This window comes from Parasteatoda tepidariorum, chromosome 5 (assembly GCF_043381705.1).
Source record: "Parasteatoda tepidariorum isolate YZ-2023 chromosome 5, CAS_Ptep_4.0, whole genome shotgun sequence".
NCBI classification, from domain to species: Eukaryota; Metazoa; Arthropoda; class Arachnida; order Araneae; family Theridiidae; genus Parasteatoda; species Parasteatoda tepidariorum.
The window spans coordinates 55,468,965-55,478,061 of NC_092208.1; the positions used below are offsets into that span (position 1 = coordinate 55,468,965).

A 9,097-nucleotide genomic window follows, 5' to 3' on the forward strand; every position below is an offset into this window, starting at 1 on the left:
CAGCATTGTGTACAAGTATTCTTTATTTCTCAGACTGATTTGTTCATTTACGTCGCACTAGAGCTGCACAATGGGCTATTGGCGACGGTCTGGGAAACATCCCTGAGGATGATCCGAAGACATGCCATCACAATTTTGATCCTCTGCAGAGGGGATGGCACCCCGCTTCGGTAGCCCGACGACCTGCACTCGAAGTCGAGCACTTTACGGTAGAACAGTTTAACGAGAACCAATACCGCACACCCTCGGTCCATATGCAGACTGATCCAAGTGGTCACCCACCCGCACACTGACCGCAGTCAGTGATGCTTGACTTCGATGATCTACTGGTCTTAACGATCAATCCACTGCGGGACTTTATTTCTCAGACAAGTTGGCACCTGATGTAAGTTGATAATCTGAATCTGGATGGGTTTCAAGTCTGCATTAGGGATATAACCCTAGCTTTTCACAAGAAGAGCCAAGTGCCTAAACCACATAGCAATCGTGACTCTTAGCTACTCATAACTTTCTTCATTATAGTAGTAATTTATTATTTTAGCAATTAATTAGCATTTTTTTCTAGAATTTTGCTATATCCACTTTAAATTTAAAGGCTTCACATTTAATTTAAAGGTTTCACTTACTACACTAGCTGTACTGGAAAACACTGATGAATACTTAAGGCTGATCAAATTCCCAAACAAATCACTTTTTTTTTTTAAAGACATAACCATGGTACAGAATAAACAATATATTGGTACAGATCTAAAAAAATTTTTTATATGCATAGGAGCTTTAAAAGCTTCAATATAATATTTAATTGATTATTTAATTTCAACTACGTGATACATTGGATTTTGATTTATAAAACAAAACAAAAAAGTTTTAATTATGAATTTATTGGTTACAACGAATTTTTAATAATGTACCATGCCGATAATATAAAACATCTTGAAAAAAGGGGTGATCTTTTTTTTTTTCTGCAAGGGGCATTGAAAAAATTATGCTTTGCGAAGTGAGCGGCAATCGAAAAAAGACTGGGAACCTATGTTTTAAACTATCTATGAAGGAAAGGCATAACACTTACTTAAAATGCACCAATCAAATATGAGAGCTTGCTTATCATTACAAAATATTCTCTTTTGCTTTTTAATTCTTTTTTTAATTAATGAGATACTTTTAGGAGAACATATTTGACTTCACAATTCTTCAAGTGCAAATTGATTCTTGTAATCCAAAAAATTTTATAAAATCTTATTTACCCCAAAAGTATTTTGATCTCACGCTTTCCAGATAGCTGAAAATTACAAACAAAAATTAAGTTTTGTTTATCTTATATATATAAATAAAAGTTGTGGTGGCTCAGGTGATTGAATCAAATGAAGTGGCAAAGGAATCCTTGCGATGCTTGGTCTTTATAAATTCTACTCACAACGACCACAGTGAAGTAAAATATTTTCAGTGGTAGAAAAATCATGAGCCATTGTCTAAGTGTGGGAGGTTCAAGTGGTTTCAAAACATTCTCCACAAAGACTGGTTTGTTTCAATGCCTGATCCAGAAGTTTTCTTTCTTCTGGATTGGGTTCAAAATTATAAGTCTATGGAGTTGAACATCGTTGGGCGTAAACCCAAAAATGGGTTGGCTGTTCAACTCTTTTAATATATATATTTGTCATAAAAAACTATTCGAAAGCCAAGAAAAAGATTTGAAATTTTTAAAAATGTTTTCTTTATTACTAAAATATAGGATGATATTAAATAAAATAAAGGACTGTCATAATATATCCTACAAAAAAAAAAGTCTATTGCACCCATCAGAAATCATTAAAAATATGTAAACAAAATATGTATTTCCCAAATCTTTACTGAAAAACTGGAAAAAAAAGTTTCAGATTCTTTTCTTATATGATTAGCTTTGATGATGTTTTAATGATAAAAGATTTTTTTTTTACTTGATTATTTTGCAACAGTTTTTCTTGATTGTATATTCAACTTTTAAAACTAAAAATCATTTTCATAGACGAAAAACCTCTTATTTATATTTGATTGATCATTGTTTCTTAAACTAATCAAATACCTGTTCTACAATATAATATCAAGTTTTAACATTAAATCATTTTTTTTTTCATATAAAAGAATCAAGACACCGTTGTAAATATAAGAAAACATCACATTTATAGTACTCTTTCAAACAGCAAACATGATACAGAATTTAAAGTTTTAAAGATTTTTAGCCCCCCCCCCCAAACATACACCTTTAGTAAATGTATTAAATCACTAATATTTAAAATCTAACTTAATTCTAGAATTTATGATATCTTGTAAATCTAAACACATCACAAAAAATTTGAATGATAAAAAGACAAAACAATATTTTGAAGTCAAATTTAATGCTTTTATTTACATTTGATAAAAACAAAAACTCCTTCAACATTTGTTGCACAATTTCTAGATTATCACATTTTCTTTTTTTTTTCTAATTACAAACATAATCATCTTTTCTCTTCAACTATTTTAAATTGATGTTTCACAAAATTCCTTTAAATTTATACAAAGAAATCTGCAATTAAAAATATATTTTATTATAATATAAAATTTTAAAAAATAAATTAACGTAATTGATTTTTAACAATTTAAAAAACTTTCAAGATTTCATTTTGTTAATTAAAAAACTGAATAAATATATAGATTTTTTAGTTTTATTAACTAGTCAAATATTTTGTCATATTTGTCATTAATAAGACAAAATATTTGACTTGTTAATAAAACTATTTCAGTTCAATTATTATTTAAGTGTTTTTTTTTAAAGACAAAAGTTTAACCCTTGAAAATTTACATACAAATTTTAATTATATAATAATAGTAAATATTTTTATGAAAGAAAGACATTGTAACATGATTTTACATGATATTGATAATATTAATAACAAGTGTTATTTTAAACATCATAACAAAATTAATTTATATTTAAATTCAATATGAGAAAAATAAACAAATCTATGTGAATAAAAATCTTTAAGCATTAAACAACTGAGCAATAATAAATTTTCCCTCATTTTTTCAAACCAAAAAGGACAATGCATTTAGTAACAGTTATTATTATACAAATTTAATGATCAGAAGAAACTGATGCTTGCGATTGCAATAGTTTTTCAACTTCAAATTTAGCGGCTGCATCATTTACTGCATCTGCTTCAACTAATCTATGAGATATACTACGACATACAATTTTAAAAAAGTCTTTACTTATTCTTTTAGATTTATATTCAGGGTTTAAATGTTTTCGTACCAAATCCGCTGCCTTCTTTAGAAGGTCATTGCGAGTTTGGGTTGTAGTTTTAGTTTCTGCATATTTATTTTTTTCAGACTTATTACCATGTGCATTACTAGATTTGTGTCGCTTTTTCCTGGGAGGAGAACCTGAAGACGTCCGTCGCTCGTGATCCGTTGGAACTGATTTCATAGAGCCTCTGCTGGTAGGGGAGGCGGAAAATATCGTAATTGATTTTGATTCCTCGGGGGACAAATGATGAACTGGTTCAGTAATAGAATTAGATACACTTTCAAAAAAATATTTCATTATTGGTTTTTCTTCTTCTATAGACCTAGAACTTTCAGAGCTCTTTTTAATTTTTATAGATTTATTAGGACTATTATACACTTCATGATTAACAGTACCATTGTCCAGGAAACTTTTAGTCATTTTAAATTTATCAGACTGGTCATCACTTTCAGAAGATATAGAATGCATTCTTTTCTTTTGTTTCACAGGACTATTCTTCGAAACAGGCTCCTGAATGGAGATTTTCTCATTATTAGCAGTACTTTTTTGAAAATAGTTTATGATAGTGTGCAATCGTTCCTTACTGTCACATTTTGAGTTTTTATTAGGAACAAAGTTTGCAAGAACTGGATGTATTTCTGCTTGACGAGAAGCTTCTCTCAGAGATTTAGTTAAATTGACCATCTCTTTCCGATACATGTGAATATTACCTTTAGAACTGAAGGCATTCCATTCGAGGTCTGCAACACACTGATTAAGATCTTTTCCTTTCAAAACTGGACAATTTTTATTCGAAGATAAAGTATCCATATGCAATTGAATTTCTTCCACTAATTTATCAAAATACCTTTCTCTAATAGATACATTGACTTCAGGTATTTTTCTTAAAGATGGTTGTAGAACTTTAGAACTATGTTTAACAGCATGTTTATCTGACTTATCTTTAGAACCTCTCCGTTTGCTAAACTCATCACTGATGAGATTAGATAATTCTGAAGCTGCTTGCTTATCTCGTGATGGTCCATCTCCTTCTGCATCATAATCTTCATAGTCCTGACGAGCACCTTCTCGTCCCCCGCCATACAACTCACCAAAATCACCACCTTTCCTCTGATATTTTATTTTAGAGCCAAGCAACATTCCTTTAAATTTTGAAATTTTTTGTTCCACTACTTTGGGGTAGACACACACATCACAGTGTTTGCGACAATCTGGTATATCATCACCGAATTCCCTGGCTAAAACATAATGACGACATACAGATTCTTCACAATATTTAATCATGGTATTAAAACTCTTAATAGTTGTAGATATTTTTAGTTTTGAAGTTGTAGATTTTGCAGAAGTTTCGTCTTTTTTAAGTAGAAATAGTATTGTATCTCTATCTTTTCTAGAGTAATATATTCGGCATTTAGACTGCTTGCCATCTCGTCCAGCTCGACCAGATTCTTGGTAATAACCAGCAACAGATTGAGACACACACCAATGTGCAACAAAACGCACAGATGGTTTATCAATACCCATTCCAAAACTAACAGTTGCTGCTATAACAGGTATTTTGCCTTCCATCCATCCTGCCTGAGTTTCCGTTCTGATGGCAGGTTTAATACCTGCGTGATATGGCTCTGTACGCAAACCCAGTTTAGTAAGTTTAGAGGAAAGTTCTTCACATCCATCACGCGTTCGACAATAAACAATTCCACAGCCACGCACGTTGGGCGGATTCATCTCCCAGTGATCACCTAAAGCAGATAGTGCAAATTCCTTTAAATCTGTGACAGGATCATCAAGAGACTCTTTAAATGCTACATCGTAGAAAAGATTTGGACGGAAACAAGCAGTTTTAAATATTGCAACAGGTTTTGACAACTTTAATAGATCTAAGATATCATCCATAACTTTACTTGAAGCAGTAGCCGTCATAGCAACCCAGGGAATCATCATATACTTTTCTCGCAGTTTTCCTAAAAGCAAATAATCTGGTCGAAAACTGTGTCCCCATTGAGAAACACAATGTGCTTCATCTACAACAACTCTAGCAATATTATTAGTTTTGTGTAGATGATCTAACAAATAATGAAAACCTGGAGTACTAGCTAATTCTGGAGTGATATAAAGCAATTTTGTTTTAGGTGAATTACTTGTTAAATCTTTTTTCACTCTTTCTCTTTCTTTAGCTGACATTTTGGAGTTAATAGTTTCAGTACGAATACCTAATGCCTTCATTTGGGTCATTTGATTCAGCATGAGGGCTATTAATGGTGATACAACAACAGTAAGACCCTTTCTTTCACTTACAATCGCAGGCAACTGGAAACATAAAGATTTTCCTGCACCTGTCGGCATTGAAACAAACACATCTTGAGTACTATTTGCTACAGCTTCAACAGCTCGCTTTTGAGTTAGAGTTTTATAGCTGTCATATTTGAAGACATCTTTTAAAGTTTTGTACAATTGTTTTTCGATCTCTTTCACAACACATCCCGGTGTTTCGACTTCCTCAAGAGGAGGAGGAGGTGGTTGTGCCATTAGAAATACAATGAAATGTCAAAATTACATGTAAAAGTTTAGTTAAATCATATTGGCAGGCAAGCAGACGATAGCAAAAAAAAAAAATTGTTTACTTTGAATTTGCTATTAGAATCTAACTAGATGTTGAGTTAATTGATACAATAGACATTTTTAAGCAATTGCTATAATTATTGAGATTTAAATAGTAAGATTTGTGAGATATCGAAAATTATTTATAAACATAAACACAAAACAAAATACATTCATAAACATGGTGACAGTTAAATTTAGTTCAATAATATATTTTTGTTTCATATGTCTATTACACAATAAACAAATTTATAAAGTTTAAAAAAAACTATTAGAAAATAAAAAATTTAATTAAATGTAGCTAATTCTAAAATTGAATAAAAGTAAACAAAATTCTGTTTTTTCAACTTAATAATTTTTTATTTGGCAATAGGCTGCTGAAACAACTAGTACAGCAGAAAATGAGAAAATAAATATTAATTACAGAGAAATAACACCTTGTAAACTTATTGCAATTTTATTAAATTTTATTTTAATTTTTTACGAAGATAGATTTTATTTCAAAATCTGAAACATGAACTCGTTTTTTAAGTTTATTTGATGCGGAGGTGCGAAATGTCTGACATGTAAACTATAGCACGATATGTAAACTAAACTTGAGTTAAATGTCACAATTTTGGTAATGTTTATGCTATCGTGTCTGTACTGAATTTTCTTTTCGAATATATCTTGTGAGTCATGCCAATTACAAGTAAGCTCTTTATAAAGACTTTTGAAACTTTTATTTAATATTTAATTAAATTTTAAACAATTAGGTATAATAAATGCAAAATTTTTCTTGACCACAGGAGTATTCATAGTAGTAGGGGTTATTGATTTCTTACTCAATTTTCTGGAACTTTTTAACTCCTTTTTATGATTTTTATTGATATTATTTATAATTAATCAGAATTTTATATATTCGATACAAAATTAATATTTATTTTAAATTGTGTTTTGAAACTATATACTGCTTTCTTGATTATAACTACCGTACACTAAATATGCAGTATTATTTACTACGACAAATTTTGTCTGTTAAAGAATTAGGAATTATAATTCATGAAAGATTAAATCGCTATTGTCTGAAAGTTTTGTTTGGAAATCATTGGTATAGATAAGTTAATGAAAAAGTTATTGATTTAGAAGAAGAATTCTCAAATATTCATAGAAAACTTCCCACAAATTTCTAATTTATTTTTCTCATTTCGTTTGTCTTATAATACAATTAGGTTTATGATATACCTATTTTTTCGTGTATTTTGCTCAATCTAATTTTAAAAAAATTTCTTAGAACTTGATTTCTTTCAAACTTATGCTAGTTCAGATCATAATAACTTAATCCCTTCACACCCATAAAATATGCCAACAAGTTGTTTGATTTATGATAAAGCAATTTTAATTAAAAATATACACGCATGCATGTTTGAAGAAAGATAACCTAGAACTATATTAATGTCTCAGAGATCACATAATGCAACCTTTACCAGCATGCTATCTAATTTTCTTTCATTTGCTCCTAGATAAACTTCAATTTCATTTAGTATTTTGGCATAATTAGTTGGGGTAATCAGGTAATATTATGAAAGTATCTTTGGAGCATATGATCTGTATTAACTTACTGTTTTGTAACCTTTTTAACATATTATTGTAGAGGGTCAGATGGGATAAAGTGGGTATATGCTAAAGACATCTATTTTCTCCTTTTAATTCAAGATAATGTAATATTTTAAATACATTTACTGAAATTGTGACATGCATTTTTATTTCACTTTTAGGAACTGATAAAAAAAAAATTATGTTTTCAAACTATCTTTATGATCAACTTAAAAAGTATTTTAGTTTAAGCTGTTGATAAACTTTCTTCTAATATCATTAAAACTGTCAAAAACTATTAATTTAAGTTCAAACTGGTAAATAGAGATCTAAAGAACAGATCTAGATTGACCTTTAAGTATGAATTTGAAAATTCAATTTACTATGAATTGTTTTCTGAGGGTGGATCTATATAGTTAGGCTTAGCTAAGTTTTGTTTGATAGGGATATTTTTTTATTTCTGTGTTAGCTTTAGTAAGTATCTAATGCTCTATATATGTGAAAAAGTTAATTTACTTGTTTGATTATAGCCCTACATAGCAATTTTAACACTGACAACAAAATTTATTTTAAATTTTATCATTTAAAGAAAAGATTGATTGGAGAATAATATCACCAACATATTAAAAATAGGCAATTAAAAAAACTTAATGATCATATTTAACGATATAGATGAGTTTTTGATTAAGTTTCTGCCTTCATATGGCAGTTTTTCATAGAAAACAAAATGATTTATTTAAGGTAACTAAATTAAATAAAAATGCATGCCTGTTATTATAAAAACACTTTAAATTACTTCTATAGATATTAATTTTTACACCCTTGTTTATATTTCAAGTAAACCGAAAATTATTACACTTTTCTTACTCTTTGATGAAATTGTGTAGAGCTCAGCAAAATATATTGCATCCGAAGCGGAATCTTATTTTGATGGCTATGAGCATTAACTCTTTAATTTGATGATACGAAAAAACTTTCTTTTTCTATAATTTTTTTTTAAATAATCATTATACATTTATTTTAAGAGCATTTTTATTTCTCAAACAATGTTTGCAAATGTTTTTTCACGAAATATATACTAATTTTAGAACTGAACCCACTTTACCACACTCTGGGATAAAGTGGGTATGTCAAAACATTCTTTTGAATGCATTACTTTAAGAAAACAATCGATCAAAATAGATAAGTTATGCCTCATATTTAATCTATATAGATCCAATGTATGTAAAATGCCTCAAAAGTTTTAGTAAAATAAATTTAATGGTTTGGATTTAGAGCCAGCCTTCATTAAAAAAAGTTTGATTTTATACCCATTTTCTGACCCTATGAATTTGTTTTTAACAATATAGTTTATTCATTTGTGTATGGTTACTGTCATGGCCGGATTAACCTATAGGCACACTAGGCACGTGCCTAGGGCCTACGAAATTCAGGGGCCTACGAAGAACTTGGGAGAAAAAAATTTGTTGACAAAAATAATTTAGCTTTAAAAACAACAAGTGTATTTTGCACAAAATTATGAAGATACAAATAAAAATATAATATTTTTCGGTAATAAATTATTTTGCAGAATCTTATGATCTAATATATTACTTTTTTGCGATTTTTGGATTCAACGAAATCTTGTATTATGCTGTCGAATTCCAAACTACGCAA

At 29.4% G+C, this 9,097-nt stretch overlaps 2 protein-coding genes across 3 annotated transcripts in view; one reads left to right on the top strand and one right to left on the bottom strand.

The window, feature by feature from the left end:
• Positions 1 to 2,352: 2,352 nt before the first annotated feature.
• LOC107457151 (RecQ5 helicase) lies at positions 2,353 to 6,052 on the bottom strand. Its single transcript, XM_016075235.3, has one exon. The coding sequence runs from the start codon at positions 5,792 to 5,794 to the stop codon at positions 3,092 to 3,094; it is 2,703 nt and encodes a 900-aa protein (XP_015930721.2). The 5' UTR covers positions 5,795 to 6,052; the 3' UTR covers positions 2,353 to 3,091.
• Positions 6,053 to 6,240: 188 nt separating this feature from the next.
• Positions 6,241 to 9,097, top strand: part of LOC107457160 (N-terminal amidohydrolase 1) — a 22,791-nt gene continuing 19,934 nt past the window's right edge. The window contains exon 1 of one of the 2 annotated variants that reach the window (XM_016075248.3): positions 6,241 to 6,557. The gene's annotated coding sequence lies outside the window, so the exon portion shown is untranslated. The remainder of the gene's footprint in view (positions 6,558 to 9,097) is intronic. The other variant, XM_016075257.3, reaches the window with a different exon arrangement.

Coding starts and splice junctions, on each gene's coding strand:
- LOC107457151 (XM_016075235.3), bottom strand. CDS start 5,794: ATGGCACAACCACCTCCTCCTCCTCTTGAGGAAGTCGAAACACCGGGA.